This window comes from Cebidichthys violaceus, unplaced genomic scaffold (genome assembly GCF_023349555.1).
Source record: "Cebidichthys violaceus isolate CVI_PGR_0920_01 unplaced genomic scaffold, fCebVio1.0.p SCAF_30, whole genome shotgun sequence".
Classification (NCBI taxonomy): Eukaryota; Metazoa; Chordata; class Actinopteri; order Perciformes; family Stichaeidae; genus Cebidichthys; species Cebidichthys violaceus.
This window is the reverse complement of record NW_027176484.1, coordinates 2,858,656-2,878,706: the sequence shown is the minus strand read 5'-3', so window position 1 is coordinate 2,878,706 and position 20,051 is coordinate 2,858,656. Positions and strand designations below refer to the sequence as shown.

Below are 20,051 nucleotides of genomic sequence, written 5' to 3'. Positions count from 1 at the left end.
AATCAATTATCTTGAAGAAAAAAAAAAAGGAGCAAATTTCACATAATGTCCACGATTCAACGCCACACAAGTAGCGCACGCCCTCTGAACACGGTTAAAGTTACGATGCTCGCCAGCAGAGGAAAGCCAAACACATTCACTCATTTAGAGACGAGCTTTGTCCATTTGATGATTGGCCCTCACTTTGCTATATTTGTGCTTTTTCAGCACGGTGACTGCCATTTTTGTAGCTCCTACTTAGACGCATGCTTACAACAGACACCTAGTCTCCATTTAGAGGTTGACGCCCAGAAACGTCCCGAACACATAAAAAAACAAATAAAATCATTCAATATTATGTTTTCTAAGGCGAATCCTACTCATTCTGCCGTTAAAATGATTTAAAATCTTGCTATTTATGTGGTTACAAACCCTTATTTCATTATCAGACACTGTAGTACCATATGGTGACTGATAATTATTGGCCCCTTGCTATCGCTGGAGTGGTGGTGGTGGGGGGGGAGAGAAAGGACAATGCAGCCCCGTGGATCTGGTATCTGTGTTTCCACAGCAACGCATATTAAATTACGTGGAGGCTTTCAGGTGGTGGACTTTGAACAGAGGTGGAGGTACAGGTGACACAGACCACAGGGAACTCTTCTTCCTGGAAAGAAACACAGCAACTGCAAAAATGGTAAGAGCAAAGACATTCTTTACATTAAAGCTTTCTTTCCTGTATTTTCTTGACAAGTGACGCCATTCTGTCGTCACTTTGCAGGCTAAATTCTTCACACCAGTTCAAATCAACGGTAAGAGTATTACTCCACAGCGCCACATGTTTCATTATTATTAACATATGTTGGAAACGCTCCATTTGCCATTCTGTCTTTTCCAAAAGTACTGCGCATGTATCTTTTAATAACCAGTACATGTTGAAAAAGAAATAAGGAAGCTCTTAAGGAACAAAGGCCGACCTTGTCCAGTCTTATTAGTTCCTGTGATGTAAACCTAACCTTTTTCTGAGTTAACCTGCAGTTGAATGATCAATAAACTATGCAGAGAATGATACTTACTAAATACTAAAATGAAATAAACCATGCTGATGTACTCCAATACTTGTTTTCATTTCCTTTGAAGAGTTCAAGGAGTGCTTCTCTTTGTACGACAAGAAACAAAAGGGCAAGATCGCCGTCAAAGACCTGATCACAGTTATGCGCTGCCTGGGTACAAGCCCCACCTTCGGGGAAATCGAAAGACATCTACAAGTTCATAAAATCGGTAAAGTACAACAATCTGTAGTTTGTGGGTCAGTCAATGGTTTCAAAGACTTGCTCAGGGTGACGGTAGTTTAAGAAGTCAGAAACAGACATTAAAACTCTGAGGTGGAGTCTGTTTTGAACTCCGTCTATGAGTATGGTTACTTTGGGTGGGGCTTTATATCCATGATATGTTACTATTATTGGGTTATTGTAAAATAGTGAGTTCAAGGCTTTTATAAGTCATATACATTGGCAAATAGAGAATTTAATTTATATGGCTCCAACTCTGTACAACATATCTATAGAGAAACTTCACTCCGAACCTTAAATAGAATAAAGGGAGAAGTCTCAGACATTCTCAATATGTTGATCCCAAGTGGCCCTTACTCAAATATATTGCACATGTTAAATATTATTTAATTCTTGTTAAAACTTTTCGACTCGTGCGTCATCTGTCGTTATTATTCAACACTAGCCCTTATATTGGTTTGACATTCACATTTAGAAAAGAGCGGCGAGCTGGACTTCTCTGCGTTTCTGACGATGATGCACAGACAGATGCAACAGGAAGACCCCAAGGCAGAAATCCTGGAGGCCTTGAGGATGACGGACAAACAGAAGAAAGGATACATCCAGGCGTCTGAGCTCCGGGCCAAGCTCACCATGTTGGGGGAGAAACTCACAAACAAAGAAGGTAAATGCTGCTTCTAATACATGAGCAACCTCAAGTCTGCTAAGTGTTGATAGGGAGTTACAGTTATTTGTAGCACTTCCCATAAGGAATGGAAAAAACCCAATATGAATGGGAACACCTGAAAATACCCTTCAGCTTGAATGTCAGACTCTTTGGATCATTCAAAATTCAGCGGAGAGCCAAAATAATATATGACAGATGTCTGTCCTAATACTTTATGACTGCAGTGAATGTCAAACTTCAACTGGGATTTGTACGAGAGATAAACTGTAACTGATGTTTGTACTCATGAGGTGACAAAAATCAAAACATATTTCAGTCAAACGAATGGCTTCTACCCCGGCCTGCTCTCACCTGACGATGTTTACAGAGTACTTTCCTCTCATGTGTCACATTTAGTCCATCTTCCTGTGGCCCCGTAAGCCCCACAAAGACAACAATCCACTGTAACTCGGACTCTGCTTTAGATTTAGCTCATTGTCTCCCTGGGATTTGCAAACCGCTTCTATAATCCGCAACAATTTGCCCCATTCATAGCTTTCCTATGACCGGTAACAATAATAAATTAAATCTGTAATTCTATGAATTAAGATGAAGCACGGACTGTTTTGTTTGGATAATTCAAGAACAGCAGTTTCTTTGTTTAGTGTTTTTTTTTTAAATTGAATTTAACTTAAGGGCCCAGTGAATTCTGTACTTCTGACACTGAAGTTTTGTTTCATATGTAAAGTGACGATCGTAGAGCCAAACCATCAAAAGTTGTCCAATTTGGATGCCTTTTGTTTTTTTTCCCACAGACTGGGCTCCATCATTTAAACAGTTACTGGCTTCAAAGCAACATGAAGATTTAATTCAAAGTGTCAGTGTACCGCCTCTGGATGGCTGCTGTGCACAGAGAGCAGTTCATATTCAAATGAAGCTCAGCGGCTTCTTAGTGGAGAGACATCCATCAAGTCGCTGGATTCCCTAACTACTGAAGCAGATCGTGACGCCACTGTACTGTTCAGTTCCTAACCGTTGGGATTGTAAGAAACTGTGGTCAGTGTTTCTGCTCTAATACAGCAGTTTGAGTATTCAGGAGATTTTGTTGACATTTAAAAGAATTTAGATTTCAAAGGTTTAGTACAGAAGTGATGAACTGGAATAAAAATTAATTGAAATTAGATAGGAAACACATTTATAGAATGTATTATTACATATATTACCTTTCAGCTGGATAAATGTTAATATAAAAACAATCATTGGGGGAAGTATTCATGCCTTTTACTTGAGTAGCAATCGAACAACAGTGTAAAAGTATTACATCATAAGTAAAAGTCCTGCATTCAAGGTTTAAACTTAAAAGTAACAAAAAGCACAGAATTACCAACAGCAAAATGTATTTACGGTACTTAAAAATACATATACAGCAGGAAAAAGGCCCCCTTCAAAGTAACCAGCAACTACGGCTCTCAAATAGATGTGGGGAGAAAAATAGAGCGGGTGACCGTGGCTAAGTGGAGAGCAGGGCCGCCCGCCTTTCAATCAGAGGCTCTGCTAGTCTCATGTCAATGTGTCCTTGAACAAGTCACTCAACCCCAAAATTTCTCCCGTCTACGGTGTGTTGATAGATGCTGAATTGTAAGTCGCTTTGGATAAAAGCGTCTGCTAAATGACTGTAATGTAATGTAGAGGTACAGTATGAAGTAGCATAAAATGCCATCACTACGCAAGCAGTAAAGTACAAGTAGCTCAAAATTGTAGTGCAGTAGGTGAGTAAATATACTTAGTTACTCTCCAATAACACCAATGCTACTTATAATAGGTTTATAGTACATTTAGGTTCTCTGAGGGTTTTTGGAAAGGTGCAAGATCCGAGATTGGGAGCATTTTGATTGCCTCTCAGAGGCTCTCAAACATGTCGACGGTTATAGCTCATAGCTAATGGTGCTAGCAGTGCTAACAACGCAAACAGTGCAAACTATGGCGAACGTTCTGACAGTGTTTACACGACGGGGGAACCGGAGGGCGGGGTGCTACGCTTCCACGATGGCGCTGTCGGTCAGGAGGACATTATCGGCTGTAACCACCGTATGAGAGCAGAGCAGAGCAGCGGCCATGAGCTAGCCAGTGGGGAACGCTCACGTGCGCTAATATGCAAGAATTCTGCAGGAGAAGCTAAGATAACGGCACACATTGAGGGAAAGCGACTTCATTCTCTGTTCGGGAGACATTACTGCTTTTATATTTTTACTTAGCAAATAGAATGTTTTATACAGCTCCTTTTATAATTTATTAAATTCACCGCATTAAAAACGTTTGTGAGCCTTTCAATTGAGTAGAAATAACAAATGATGACAATAATAAAAGGTGAAATATTTTAGTTTCTGCGGATAACTGCAGGAACAACAAACGCCCCCTCACAGTGGCTCACCACATGGGTTATGGTTGTTGGCAGCTCTACTCTTTGAAGGAGTTGTCAGACAGTCGAAAACTCCCACAGGCAAAGACCAGCAGAGACTTTCCAAGTTGTGAATAATCGTGGCCGACAAATGGGTTTTCAAGCAGCGCTCTCAATTCCACTCAAAGCTGTTTTCTCTTTCTTCTTCTTCTTCTTCTAGTGGATGAACTCTTCAAAGAGGCAAACGTCAAGTCAAACGGGACTATCAACTATGAAGAGTTCACGCAGATGGTGACGCTGCCACCTGTCGATTACTGACTTTACATACATTTAACTTGATGGTTTGCAGAACTCGCATGATGTTGAAACTGGTAATAACCTATGACTGAACACATTGTGAAGCAATACTGTAATGTGACTAACGATATATAGGATATGATTTGGCATGTCATCCATTGATGGGATCAAATGAAATTCTCTTTCCACTCTTTGTCAAACCCGACCCTCCACCCAATCAAATGTAATGTCCAGTTTGATATTTTATGCATGTACTTCCGCATGTGTATGAGCGATATATTAAACCCTTCATTTCATCATGTAGATGTCCTTCACAGTCAGCTGTCAACTTTCCACTTTAAACTGCATTATCCTCTTAAACTTGTGTGATTAAAGCTGTGTTTAAATCTTTTTTCCTGTTGAATTTTCATCCATATCTCTCTTTCTCTGACGGTTTCAGCTGCTTCTGTCATCTCAAGTCACACATACGTAACTTAAATGTGTAAATTTGACATTTTGTGAACATTGCATTTACATAAGTGACTTGTAATTTGCATTTTTTTCCCCACAAATTTTATTTTGCAGTATATAGCACAGTATATAAATATCCAATAATAACACATCACTGATTAACACATGAATACCATTCTTTTTTCCAAAACATGTAATTGTTGTACGGGAAGCTTACAGTGGGATTTTGTTAAGAGATTGTAATTAGCCAACTGATTGCTTTGAAAATTACTTAATTTTGTGCTTGAAAACCGACAATCATTAAATGTACAATCTTTAAAAACAGAAAAAGAGCAGAAACAATCAGTCCAACAAACTACATGGAGAGGAAGAAAAAGTCAAAGGCTTGCATAATCCCTGCAATATGTTCGTAAATTGAATTCCTATGAAAGACTTCCGAGTATTAAAAATACCCGGATCTACTGCAGTGCATCAGTGGGGCCCAAAGAGCTAAAACGACCCGCCAGACGGTTTGACACACAGAGCCATCTGAGAAACTGTCATTGGAAACGGTTTGGAAAACGGTGGGCACTTTAAAAGAACTACTTAGTGATCGCATGAACCATCTGTCAATCAAACTGTTGCTAAATCCGATCGGGAGATGAGCTAAAATATCTTTTCTGTTGAGAAACAAACCCTTCAGTAACCCTTCTTTGCTCGCTTGTTCTGATATAGCTGATGCTATTGAAGCATCTACGCTAACCTCTTTAGGAGCCGCCATTGTTGCTTAGTGCGAACAGTCGCCTCTCTGTCCTCTCGAGGAACATCTAACCCATCTCTTAGCTGCCAGTGGCTCCTCACTGGACGCTGATTGGTCCCTGCACCGGCTCACCGGGCACAAATTACTTGAAGCCTATCAGGCTGGATTATCGTTATCATGTAGCTTAGCTCCATCTGTGACCTCAGCAGGCAATACATGAATCATTAATTCAGTCACAACGGTCCCGACAGGAGAAAAATCTTTATGTTATTAAGTGCAGCATAACAGTGGAAGGCTTAAGGCACTTTGCACACCAAGTATGTATTATTCGTAAGCACAAAAACCTTGTCCGATGGGATTTATTCTATTTGTTAATTGAAAATGCTAGTCCCAAACTGGGCTACTGAATGAATGACATTAGCAAGAAGCTTGTTAAGCGGCCTCAAGCACAATCACTACACTTGTCTAACAGTAACTAAGGAGCGAGGGGCCTATCGTATGAGTAATTGAATCCTGAGAATTTCAAATGGATGTGATTTTGAGACATCAAACTGAACACATTAACATTACTTACATTTCATGTTCCCAGCACCAACCTGTACACTTTGGAATTTAAAAAAAATGTACTTTACAACACAAAAAAATAGCCCTTTACATGTATACATTATATAAAAAGGCAAGTGTAATATATTTTTAATACACATTCAAAGTAAATTATAAATCTGCATTATTCCCACTGTGTGAGACGTAACTGCACTCCGACTGCATCTTGTTTCCTGTGTTGCTTGTGAAATTGGATTACTTTCAACAAATGCCTTATATCAGTGGTTCTCAACTGGTCTGGCTGCGGGACCCACCATCACCCCTTAATGACAAGCCCAGACCCGAATTTCTCAATCCATATCTCATGTAGTCGGTGTCGTACTTGCGTTTTGCTCAATTAGCATATGAAAACAAACTGTGTGGGTGTTCTTCTATACTTTGAAATGGTGGGTGTCTATTAGCATTACAAGGCATTAACGCCAAATACTGTTAAGGAGTGTGAATAACTCCGCTGCATTAAAAAACTCCCCTTCAAAATAAAAGCACAGAATTTTTTCTCTTCTTTTTTTTTTTCCAGGCAAAGGCCCACGACCCACTGAAAAACGGGTCCGTGACCCACTTTTGGGTTGCGAGCCACCAGTTGAGAATCACTGCCTTATACATACAAAAGGCATGATAACCTTCCACTCGTCCAGCTAAGAAATGTGTATGTCAAGCTGCAGCACTCCTTCCACACCCTGACCTCAGCTTATAGTATTTAACAAAAGCATCATTTTTTTTTTTTCACTCTTTTTATCCTTAAAGGAATACTTCACCCACAGAGTGAACTTGTAAACTAATTGCCTTGAATTCAACAAAGAAAGGATATGATGGCAGCAGCTGCTTGAGCTGAACTGCATTGTTAAGACTGAGCTGCTTTTCAATTCCTGCTGAAAAGGCTACATAATTACAGCCCACATATATATGCGTCAGTGCTAACAACCGATTGTGAATGCAGGAACGAGCAGAAAGGATGACGGAGTGAAGTATTCAAGACAGTTCAGTTGCTAAACTAAAAACCACAGTTGCAAAAGTGTAAAATATTATATATAACGCTAATTCCTTAATACACCGCACTCAACCTAATGTGATATGACACTAACTTTGTGAGTTCCTACAATTGGAATAATTTCACAATCACTTAAAAAAAACCTCCCATTTGACTCCCATTTCAATGAAGTGGTTAATACAAAAAATGTAAAATGATCCAATATTTAAGTAGATAAGGCACTGGGCCCGCCGATACCTGACCTGAAATGTTTGGATTCCGTGTATCCTCTAGCACCAAGTATTTCCTGCAGCTCCACTTTTCACATTTACATTTTACTTTATGACTTAAAAAAAAAAAAATGAGTGCGGCGAAACCAAAGTGTGACATTACATTTTGTATGAGCTTCTGCAGACAATAAACATTCCAACTGACCGTTTCCTAAATCCCTCCTCCCAACAGCGATTGCCCAGTAATAGCTTAGCCACTGGAACTAGGCACCGCAGGCCTGTCAAGCCTTTGGATCGCTCCACATCTTTAAGCAGTGTGAATGGAGTGCTGCAGGAATGAGTCCTAAAATACGGAAATTAGTTAGCATTCTTGCCCAGACCAAAAACAAAAGTGTAAGGAACTTAAACAGTGCGTTTGTCTGCTCTAATGTAAGCTGCAAACTTTAGCACGTCTGGCTAACTATAGCCATCTACAGTAACTTTACATCCATGTCTGATCAAAATCTCATCACTTCATCATTTTATCCCATTAGACATTTTTTTGGCATGAATCCTTGAGTTATGGCCCAAAACATGTGTTGTAAGGTGGTAATATCTAGTCAGTTCCGCCTTGAGAGCAAATGGATGTTTGTGCCGAATTTGAAGAAATTCCCCTAAATTGTCAGAGACGGACAGACAGACAGCCTGAAAACCTGATGTCTTCGGCCAGAGCGGTCTCCGGTATGGAGCCAGAAAAATGGTTAGATCTTAAAAATTTTTCTTATCATACGCATAACTCTAGGGCTTACGTGCTCAACACTGCAATACAAGAACAATGTTTCTTTATTACATGAAATATCAACTTTCAAGGATGCTAACTTTTTTTTTGCCTGGGACATGCAAGTATGTAACCATTAAGTGCATATTTAAAACCTTCCTTATGGGGTTTTCATTTTAAAACATTAAAAAGTCAGCCTGAGATATTATGAAACTGCTATATTTTAGCTATTGTTAGCTTAGCTGAGGCTGATCAAATCAGCCAGCAACAGTTGCCACTTCAGTTGGGAAAACTGACGCTAAACAGACAAGAATTGAGAGGCTGCTTTTATCTTCCTCGGTCTGAAAGCATGGTAAATCTGTGAGATCGAAAAGCTTGACAGGCGTAGCAACGATTACTGGGAGAGGGGGGGGGGGGGGGGGACTTAGCAAATGTTCTATTTATAAATGTCACATGAAGCATTTATGCATCATGACATTTGTACCACATTATACAAAAACAAACACATTGCAAATTGTATAGGCCTACCTGTATTTTTTTTTTTTTTTTTAATCTGTTCAGTTTCTGCTGCAGTCATTAAAATGAAAGCATTGTACCAACCATAAAGGTTAATGAGTTATATCTACATGTGTAATAATGCATTAGTAAGCTGGCTACATTGATAGAAAAGCCACATCTGTTACATAGATGAATGAAATGAAATTCTGGTCAAACTGTATCATATAAAAACTGAAAACAAATATTTACATTCTCATTATTTTTACTAAGAGAGAGGCACTGCTGTGTTATTTTTCCAATTAATGTCAGACCTGCATAATAATAATAATAATAATAATGCCGCCAGCACAAAGATGCAGAGTTTTGAAGTGGCACTAATTCATAATTCATCTGTAGTGGTGTGGAAATCAGTGAAGGGCTCAGATTGTTGACTTGAAAATGGCGGTTTACATTTCATCAGCGTTCCTGTTAATGAGCGGTTACTTCGTTGCAGCTCAGCGGCGAGACGTGCTGCTGGAGCGGGAACGCTGGCTGCAGGCTTTGCAGCACTGCGCTCGTACGTTGGCCGAGTGGCAACGGCCGAGCCAGCGGAGAGTCTGACAGAAGCGAAACGTTAGCCGGTCGCGAAGGCAAACTGCTCCTGTGCGGGTGACAGAGAGAGAGAAAAAGAGAGAGAGAGAGGCGACACACAGGGGTTAGACGCGTCCTGGTGCATCATTACAGAATGAATCACAGGCACAGTGTGATGGCTGTAAGCCTCTTAACGTCATAAGATATGTCCTTTAAGTTGAACCGCAGGTGTGAGTGATCCCGCATAGTCTGCTCATTATTTTTTTTGTTGTTGGTTCAGGACAGATCTTTACAGACATGCTGGGAATATCTTTGCTGATCAGTTTGTAGACGCTGAAATATGAACAAACAAAATAAGTGTCGCTGTTCTTTTATGAATTCTTTTAAAATGACTGACGGCACAACAACCTAAAACCTTCAAACAGGACACCGCCCAGAGGAGGGGAAAAACCCCCCCCAAAAGATCAAATCAGCCAAAACACAGATTATTGGACTGGATTGTTGTTGCTGTTTAGTGCTGCAAAATATAGTTTGGCCACGATTCAGAATCAATATAGAAAAAAAAACGGTTGTGATGAGCAGCATTGTGAACAAAAGTGACGCACACGGCTGTTGCAGTGGTTTGTGGCTTGTGACGTTATTGAAGTCGGCTATACGTCATTGTGATCTCATGATTCCCATATTATAATTATAAGCAAGAGGCTAACGCTAGGCCAACAGCAGACGTCTGCAATTAAATCTGAATCATGCAATCACAAGGTTAAAGTCATTTTAGGTTGTTTTCCACTTCGACTGATGGACAGCCTACTTGTCCCAGCCTTTTTGTAAATGCTGCATGTGTCGTCAAATTTATGTTTTCATGTGCCGTCAAATTGGTGAAGATTTTTTTTTTCCATCTGCCTTTTTCCTTCTGTCTATTTCTACGTGTTTTTTTTTTTTCTACAGTGCATTGAGCTCTCACGGCCACAATAATAATAACCTTATTTATATAGCACCTTTTAAAAACCGAGTTCACAAAGTGCTTTGACAGTCAAAGCAATATTCACCATATTCCACATTCAATATAATTTAAGTTCAACAAATCAAGTTGTTAGTTTCAAAGAATGTCTTTTCAGCAGTGATGCTGTACCAGTTCCAATACTGACTCCATTAATCAGCCAGACATGCCTGACCCACGTTTAATAGTTTACTTGTTAATCTCATTATTGATTGTTTCCGCTATCAGTTACCTTAGTTCAGTCACGGCGGGCCACTTAAAAACGCATAAAATGTTCCCAATACGTTCAATGCGATGAGGTATACAGACTTTAAATGTGTCAGAGAGAGAGCAGTGGCATCGGATCGTTACTCAGCGGAGTGCAGGTATCTCAATCACGAGAGACAAAGATGAATTGGTGTACTTCTACTTCGACTTTCTAACAGTCCCTCCACTGCAGCTCAGTAGGAAATCCCCTCTTTTTGTTCACCCTGGAAGGTACATTCTTGGTTTGTCGAACTCGGGCTGCTAAAGCCTCATATCAGCTTCATTCTGCTGAACGTGGAATCTGGATTTTGTCATTACATTGGAATTGCATTACGAAGTGATATCTCGGAATAGGCCACAAAGCGTTGCTATGAACATGCAGGCATGCAAGTGATGTTTTCAGCAGACTTGAAAAATGTGAAATCTTTTAATTAAACTGCACATAGCACAAATATCTAACCCTGGGATCTGTGTCCTTACAGAGCATGCTCGGCATATATTAGGTATGAAGTTACGGTCCTGTTCTATTCTGCAGTTTTCAGGCTCTCAGGAGTACGTGTGCTCAGAGGTGGACGATCAGAAGAACAAACAACAGACACTCTTCTCCTGCAGAAGTGGACCTTCCTATTTTGCGTGTGAACCAAATTACAAAGAAAGAGCTTGAAGCGTCTAATCTAATATATTTAGAAACGGTTGTTTCTTGGTTTCCCCACAAATGTATCGAATGGACAATAAAACAGGACAACTCATCAAAACGTTCGGTTAAAGGGCAACCTACTATGAATTAAAAAAAAAAAAAGGCATTTGTACATTTGCGTTCACAGGTTTGTATCGGTCAACCGGAGCACGCATTGTGACCATCTACCGTCTGGTCTTTTAAAATCGCAGCAGAAGCATGAAATTGAAAAAGCAGTCCAGACAAAGATTTGAGCGTGGGCCGTTATTGAATCGTCACACTTCATCATCACGCTCACTTGTTTCAGAGCCTGGAATTGTTTTAGTATTTATCTTCTTGTCTTCTCATTTAGGAGCAGCTAAGTGGGTAGGAATCAGAGGTCCTTCAGGGCTGAAGTAAGCTTTACCACCTGTCCTTAAGTTCCAACAAGCACTTCTCTGGAGTGACTGTCAAAGCAAAAAAAACAACAAATAAAAAAAACCCCATCAACCCACACTTTCCTGCTGGAATCTCGGCTGATGGCCTTAACAGACAACTTAAAGGCCTATTACAGGTCCGCTATAAACCTCCTGCAACTGTCACTGTTATATTCTTTTCAACGCCTCAATACCAATGACAGAAACATTTTAGAAGAGAAACAATTTCTCTCTCAAAAGTTGTCAGAGAAAGTCCTTCAAATCAAGTTGGATCTGTACTCATCGGGGTACACAGTCTGCATATGAAGTGTGACATTATGATTATCAGATTAGATCTTTTAAATGCTTTTGTATGTAAATCAGGAGCCCCGAAGCTGTGGGTGACTGCAGGCAGCAGATGGCAGTTTTGAAAGGGATATTAAAAAAAAGCAAAGTGAGACATGTTATATAAATGGGGGAAAAAAAAGACAAATAGAGCAACACTTGATGAAGATTCAAGACAGAAAGCACAAAAAGACACTTGACTTTCCAAAGTGACTTTTGTCATCCGATCGTGCCAGGACGCATCAACTGTCAAGCATGTACACTCCGAGATGGGATCTTGCTCGCATTGGGATCCGATCCGCCACATGACATGCCGAGGTCTTCCTGGCTCTCTTTGAGTTTGGCTCTCAGTGAGGAGTGGAGAGCATGTGGGCACAATCCAGACAATTTATCAAATCTAGGACTCCCATCATCTTCTCCCCCACACGGGAGTTCCTGTCCCGAGGAGAGCAAAGGGAAGAGAGGAGGAAAACCAGGGCTGGATTACAGCTGAGACTCGCTGTCTGAGTCGTGTTACTGATGAGTCAAATTACTGAAGATGAAAACCCAACAATTCCTGGTTTTATTACTTCAAGACAAACGCTTTTAAACAACAAAATAACGTGGGACTTTTATTGTGAGAGCTTTGTCAATAAAGCAGGTCTTAATACTGCAGGGAGGAACAGCAAGCAGCTAAAATAACGAAGGACTTTTATTGTGAAGAATTTATAGGAAAAACAAGACTGACAGTATGAGTGACCTACAGATTTTTCTGTGTCTAGAAAAATCTTTAACACAACAGTCTTGTCATAGTTCCGTGGAAAATAACATTCAACAGTTCTTTTCACACGACAATTACCAATAAAAAGCCACATGCATTCAGATTAACAGCCATGTTTCAAGCTGCAATGATGCAATTACAGAGGCGTGCGCTTGAGCACTTGAACCAGCATAAAAGGTTTGTATGTGGCATTAAAGTGCTCAATCAATTTAATAACATTTGACAGATATCTTGGGAAATATCAGCCGAATGTATACGTGACAAACATTATCTTTTCAACAACCAAAGTGACAAATAAATTGTAGTGTCATGGTCGCACAAGAAGCAAAGTCAGGGTTCCCTCCATACGATTAGAAATCATATTCTGGGGACGATGAATGTTCGTACCAAATTGAATGACAATGCATCCAATAATCAATAATATTTAATGTTGGATGAAAGTGGTGGACTGAGTTCAAACATAACAAGGTTAGACTTGTGTGAAGCACTATGAATTGCAATGTTCAGCAACAAGCTTGCACCCATCAGTGCGCCCATCCTTCAACTTTTTATTTTATTTGATCAGGACAGTCCCACTGAATTCTAAAATGTATTTTCTGAAGGATACCTGACCATGACTGCAGCATAAAAGATTCACATGAAAGCACAAATAACAGACTTAAAAACAAAACAGCTAAAAGAACATGTTCAGTGTTCAATAGTCCTTAATCCCGTTTTTAAAAATCTTACACGCTTATAAAATAATCTAGTTTAAAATATCTCCGTAGCTCACACCAAGATGAGGGTTCAAACACTTTAAAAGCACTTTCACCAAAGACTGTGCCTGTTCTAGGAATAACGGACATAATCTGTCCTCATGACCGAAAGGTTGCAGCTCCTGGGAGTCGGTAGAAAACTTAAATATGGAGGAAGTTTGTGTAATAAATAGTCTTATAAAGAAAAATGTACCAGTGTTCTATTCTATGGTTGTATAAGAAAGGAACAACAATTCTCTCAAAAAAACCGCAATGCTGCATGCGGGAACCTAGATCAGAGACAAATCCTAACGCAGCATGCTATACTGAATCTACACAATGCACTACTGAACCCACTGCTGTTGTGCTAAAGCAATTCTCTGTAAAGCAAATTGCAGAATTTTCAATGCCACACAGATCAGAGAAGCTCCATGACATCAATGGAGTACAAAGGCCACAGCTGCCACTCAATACATAGCATTTCCTGTCTTCTACACTCCCCCATTCGCTATCTTTGCCCCACTCAACAACATGCCTTATAAAGAGCAGTAAGGCAGTGGGACTTCCGCAGTATTATTATGCTTTTCTTTCACAACCACAGAATACAGAACGTTTGTTTGGGTGAAACCTATTTATGGGTAAACCCTCTTCGGTCCCTCACCCTATACATCTGAGTGTGGCTTTGCATTTGGTTTCATCAAAAAAGCATGTTATGGTCCAAGGGTGACAGAGGGTTGACTATAGCACCATAAAAGAACGAGCCAGGGAACGTAAGTGAGGTGAATAAAAGGAAGAGAGTGGGCTTTTGAATGACCTACAGCAGCCAACATGTAGAATGGAAATAACAAACCAGACCAAAATTAAACTGCATAAGTACAAAAGATATCATCTCGATATGAGCAGTGTATATTAAAAACTAGCGAGCATCACCCTTACGTCGTCACCTTCCATTATAGGTACCAAACATATGATAGGTAGAGGTGTTTATTGAACGGTCACTGCACAAGTAATCATACAAATATTCTGCCACTTACTGATGAATATTATTATGTGTTTTTTATTACTTAAACAGGCAATAATAAACAAATTGTGAACAGAATATTTCCTTATTGTCACCTTTGAAGTTGATGTGGTAAACTTTACACATCCGACAGTTATGAAAGAACATTATCATCCATTTGGAGTCATGTTTGTCTCCACCTGGTCAAAGAAAGTCCAATATTCACTCTACTTTTAGCTCCGTTTTTGGTCTCCACCAACTCCTGAGGGAAATCTCTGGCTCTTTATCTGCCAAATGTCCCAGTCTGCTCACCAACTTGTCCCTAACTGTATTCGTCGGCCTTTTTTAGAGCTCTTTCAATGGAAACAAAAGGCATGCTGTGGCTGAAAAACAATGCTATAGAACATAGCTGCTTTGAAATCTCAGTGTCAGGGTGGATCTCTAATGTCCAGAGATTTTTGATATGGATTCTGAAACCGAGCCTCAATGATTGAGGATTCACCTCTTTATCTTTTCAACTGCCCACAAAAACCACACAATGTAGCTCATTAGCTCCCAGATAGACCTGCAGCTCATTCGTCTATCTGACCTTCTTCCATTCTCCCTTCTGCTTTCCCCGTGGCACCTCAGGTCCTCACACTGAATGCAGATCATAGACTGCATGTCAGACATTATTCAGAGGTGCCATAAATCATATATCACTCATCCCATAATATTGGCATACAGTACAGTACATAACAACACATTGCCTCTTTTTAAATGAGAAGAACAATCAGTAAATGTATGCGTAATGCAACACATTGAGGTCAGAAGACACCCTCAATGTTGTGCACAAGGCAGAGCTGTAGTCAAGAGCAAACAGCTAGTCCAAGAAACTACACAACTTAAAAGGACTGTTTGGAGGTTTTCCCTTGCCTGTCCGAGCTGTTTCTTTATAACAAGACAAGTTTCTTGTAAAAACTGAATCATTTGGTATCTTGCAGTAACATGGAAAATGTTCTCTTTATAGCGAGGAACTGGGAGCAATACGCTGTTTTAATATCATTGATTATTGTCTTAATAAATTGGCTGCTTTTTGTCTCAATTAGGGATTAAGCTATGAGAAGAGAAACTCCAAATCAAATAATAAAACATGAGTTTTTGACATTTCGTGTGAAAAGGAGGATTAATGATTAATGGATTAAAAATATGGTGGAAAAGCACACCGCAGTTAATGGCTGGATGCACTTGCTAGTGTCAAAACCAATGAGATAACTCAACAGTGATGTGTGTATTTCTTGAAGAATCATATATGGATTAGCAAAGTCTCCTGGTTTATTGAAACTAAACTTCAGACAGCAGTTGGTGAGCGCAAACGAACTGTCCGACCCCGGCAAAAGAAATACGCTCTTTCAAAATATTTCTTGAGTAATAAGAGCTCAGGACCCAGGAGGTCAATTCCCCCGCTGCAGTTGAGGTTGTTGGCACAGTGAGCACTGAAGAGAGCATCATCAACACATCTGAATAGAGAAAATGTCCCTTTTGGCTCAATGTGTCCTTTTTTTCTGATAAGTACATCTCATGTTCCTGTGAAGGTTGGAGTCACATCGACATCTCATTATCCTCCTACTGCTAAGAAAGCCAACCTCGGCTTCCTAGTGGGACAATAATGACCTGCAGCCACAAATAGGGAAAAAATCTGTCCCGTGCTCACACAGCTGCACACGAGGTCTTACGCATGTTGCAGGGGTTTCACACTAAACTGATGAAAGTCACAGCTGTTGTGTGAAGCTTTCAGTACACATTTGATGGAAGGCTACAACATGAACAGACTCTGACGAATGAATGGAGGAACAACAAAAGAGCAGGTTTTTTTTGTTGGTATATTGCGTAAGTCAATATATCACAGCGTGTACAGTATACGCACACATGGCCAGACTTTTATTAATGTCAGATGAAATTTTGCCCAAGTCCGATCGGCTAAGCCTTCGTTCGTGATCACCGTCAACATAGAAATGTCTTTTAAGTTAAGTAGTACTGATGTACAGTTTGATTACAGACATTTATTGATTCAATATTAAGACAACTACAAGTGTAGCTGAGATAACACCTAAATATATTCTTTATGTGATGAAATGACCTTCCGCTCCATCGCTTTATATTTCCATCACGTCTCGTCTCCATTAACTCTTCAGAGATGTTTCTGATCTGAGTCCAATTACAGTCGTGATCGCTCTTGGTTCAATGCAGCATCAGAATGGCTATGAATTAATATAGACCCGATGTGGAGGGATACTTAAAGAGAGTCGCCAGGAATGCTGCTCTATATCAGAAAAACATTTGAATGCATGCCAAAGACATTTATTCATTTGGAAGACGGCTTTGTCTGAAGTGAGGTACAATCCATGCCGCAGTATTTCAAGGAGAAGTCTTCGAGATTTGGCTGCAATTTAAGTTTGTTTTCACTATCGATTAATCGATTGCTCAATTAAATGTCCATCCCAGTTTCCGAAAGTCCAAGGTGATGTCTTTAAATGTCTTGTTTTGTCAGTCCAAAACCCAAAGATATTCAGTTTAATATGATATTAAACAGATGACAGCAGGAAATATCCATATTTGAAGACAGCATTAAACATTACTTTATAATTAATAGATTATCAAAATAGTAGGGGATTCATTTTTTTGTCAATGGATTCATCAATTAGCTGACTAATCGTTGCAGCTGTACTTCGAGGAACTACAAGACAATTACATTTTTGTTGAGAAAGAAATAGAGAAGGATTGACAGAGCGAGAGACAGATCAAATTAGGTGAGCAGCTACTCTTGGAAGAGTTACAATGTGTGAGAGGCGATACATTTTAATGGCACAGATACCATTTTATATTTTGTAAGGAAAACAGTGGTGACTGCTGAAGACGTCTTTCACCCAGAGGGGTTAAATGTTTTAGTTTGAGTTAGCGGGTCATATGCTATGGAACATCATGTTCTTACACTACTGAAACCCTGATGAGGGTATTAGTCAACCTTACATTCTCTGAAATGAATTTGATTTAATTTTATGATTCTGATGCACGGAATTATTTAACCAAATTCAGTCTTTTGAAATCAGTCTGCTGGTTTCTTTGTCTTCTCAACGAAATGGGATTTTTGTGTGAAACAGGCTTTCCTTTACAACTGGGAGGAAAAGAGAATATTTGCAACCGTCAGACACACAGACACAAACCATTAACCCAGCTGCAAAAGTGATCAATATTTTTGGGAGATTATTGTAATTTTTTTTTAAACTTAATTCACAATGGGAGACGAAGTTATGTAAGTGTTCCGTATGCTGAAAAACTTAACAAAAGCTATAAGACAACAGACAACATGCGCCTTCAAGTAACGTCTACCGGAGCAAAACATGTTCGCCTTTTCTAGTCATCATCTTCAAAGACGCACACACAGATACAACTTCGATATACTGTAGGCAAAAGGTTTTGGGGTACAGTCTGACAGGGAACCAACATGTGGGAATGTCAAGCCATGAATGATGTGTTTCAAGCAAAGGAAGACTTGCAGCATGTAATTGTCCTGGTGTGTGAATAGCTGCTTTGATTGCAAATATCTTCTATCCAAGTTGGGACTTTTCTTTGTTCTTTTTTTTTTTTTTTTACACTCCCTGGTTAACAAAGAAGACTTTTGAGGCTACTCTAGTCAGCCTTTCCACTGGTCTTGGCACGTGGCATCACAAGAGGAAGAGCTGGTGGATTCCCAGTGGCATCAATGCTGCCGTTGATGAACGGCAAAGCGGACGGCTGCATTTGGTCAAAAAAAGTTGGTGCCATCAGACGTTTTAATAGTGAATACCACTGAGATAAATACCTTATAGAACATTTTCTTCTCCTTTGTGACTATAAAAGGTTCGATGAAGAAATGAGTCAGAAATCGAGGCTGTAATGCGGATTCGCCTTGCTGTATTTTGTACATTCGGTGTGTTCCTTAAGTTAATTGTGTCCGAACTCTCAAGAATCACAACCATTATTAATGTCGGAGGTCTTCGTAATTGCTCTCGGTTGACATTTCATTCAACATCTCCAATGGCGTACATAAATCATCAAATCACCACTGACATGAACGGACATCAGCAGGGATTTTAACCTTAGCTTATTGAGATCAAACCATTCCTCTTGTGGAAATTGCACAATCAGATGCCATACAGGATTTAATGGAGCAAGTCAAAGCAATCAATACGGATATAGGCCTAAATGCTTTGCACACACAACAACAACAAGGCTATTATCGTTAACAATGAGGCCACTCACTTGACTACACAACAACTATGCCCTGCAACAGAATTTTCTCTCTCTCTCTCTCTCTCTCTCTCTCTCTCTCTCTCTCTCTCTCTCTCTCTCTCTCTCTCTCTCTCTCTCTCTCTCTCTCTCTCTCTCTCTCTCTCTCTCTCTCTCTCTCTCTCTCTCTCTCTCTCTCCATGATGTCGAAGCAGAAAAAGAAATCCACAGCTTTTCAGGTTGTACGGTGTAACGTTTTCTAAAAGTTTTCTGAGCTGCACAGCATTTGCATGGTGGACCATTTGCAACAGCACCACCCATGGAAGAAGGCCTTACCAGAAACAACCGGGTAATTTAGATAGAAGCACCATAACAGTATTTTTTTCTGTATTCATATTTGTGAGGAAATGTTTTGCAATTTGAATAATCAATACTGCTGGAAAAAGAAAGATTTAACAGACGTTCAGCATGTTGCTTTTCTCACCAGAGGGGGGGCTATCGCACTCCTGTAGGTTACACTTCTGGGTGCTGTCAGGGTGCAGCTCATGGTCACACTGAGCTTGATCCACCTCTTCGTCCGTCTCAGCCTTTGTGTTCACACACTTGATGAGTCGATGCTGAACTCCGCCACCGCAAGAAGCCGAACACTGCAGGGAAAGTTTAGCAAAATGTTCAACTGTCTTGCATGCCACACATTTGAATGGTACTTACTGGGTTAGGGTTTCTTCTTGCTGCAGAAATGTCATTTATGTCAGGATTTCCCTTACTGTCAAAATATTTATTTTGAAATCTTGGAACTTAAATCGGCCAAGAATTCCTTTTCCATGCTCTGCTCATTGTTTACAGTCCGATTAGTAACTTGAGATGCAAGACTGGAGTTGGAGTGGAGAGACGACGTGAATGAGCAGATTGTTTCACAAATAGCCAGTTTACAAGATCATTTTTTGACTGACTCTTTACCCACATTCAACCAAAGCCTGCTCTAAGTGATTGATAAATACTACTGAGACTTAAAATGGTCACAAGAACACTTCTGATACTAACATCTTGTGTTTCTGGCAGATTCTACTAAAAGAGATTTATTTTGTTGACCGAACACTTTACAGGGAGGATCTGAGGAACTGCATTCCTCCATGGAAATTAAAAACAGGGCTACTTTTTTGACAAGTGGTCGGGTTAGAGACCGATTAGGCAACTTGGTGTCAGTCAAATCCAGCAACACTGAAT

At 39.9% G+C, this 20,051-nt stretch overlaps 2 protein-coding genes across 2 annotated transcripts in view; one reads left to right on the top strand and one right to left on the bottom strand.

Moving 5' to 3' along the window:
• Positions 1 to 591: 591 nt before the first annotated feature.
• LOC137882137 (calmodulin-like protein 4) lies at positions 592 to 5,000 on the top strand. The gene is made up of 5 exons (XM_068724278.1): positions 592 to 673; positions 758 to 788; positions 1,117 to 1,257; positions 1,744 to 1,932; positions 4,533 to 5,000. Exons 1-5 carry the CDS (start codon positions 671 to 673, stop codon positions 4,628 to 4,630), a joined length of 462 nt encoding a protein of 153 aa, XP_068580379.1. The 5' UTR covers positions 592 to 670; the 3' UTR covers positions 4,631 to 5,000.
• Positions 5,001 to 5,099: 99 nt separating this feature from the next.
• The window catches only part of LOC137882138 (A disintegrin and metalloproteinase with thrombospondin motifs 7), a 62,653-nt gene continuing 47,701 nt past the window's right edge, over positions 5,100 to 20,051 (bottom strand). Inside the window, exons 23-24 of the mRNA XM_068724279.1 lie at positions 19,309 to 19,471; positions 5,100 to 9,493 (exon numbers count right to left, since the gene is read on the bottom strand). Of these exons, the coding sequence (XP_068580380.1) occupies positions 9,348 to 9,493; positions 19,309 to 19,471 (309 nt within the window). The 3' untranslated portion in view covers positions 5,100 to 9,347. The remainder of the gene's footprint in view (positions 9,494 to 19,308; positions 19,472 to 20,051) is intronic.

Coding starts and splice junctions, on each gene's coding strand:
- LOC137882137 (XM_068724278.1), top strand. Junction 1,258..1,743: donor TCTACAAGTTCATAAAATCG/GTAAAGTACAAC, acceptor ATTCACATTTAG/AAAAGAGCGGCGAGCTGGAC. Junction 1,933..4,532: donor GAAACTCACAAACAAAGAAG/GTAAATGCTGCT, acceptor TTCTTCTTCTAG/TGGATGAACTCTTCAAAGAG.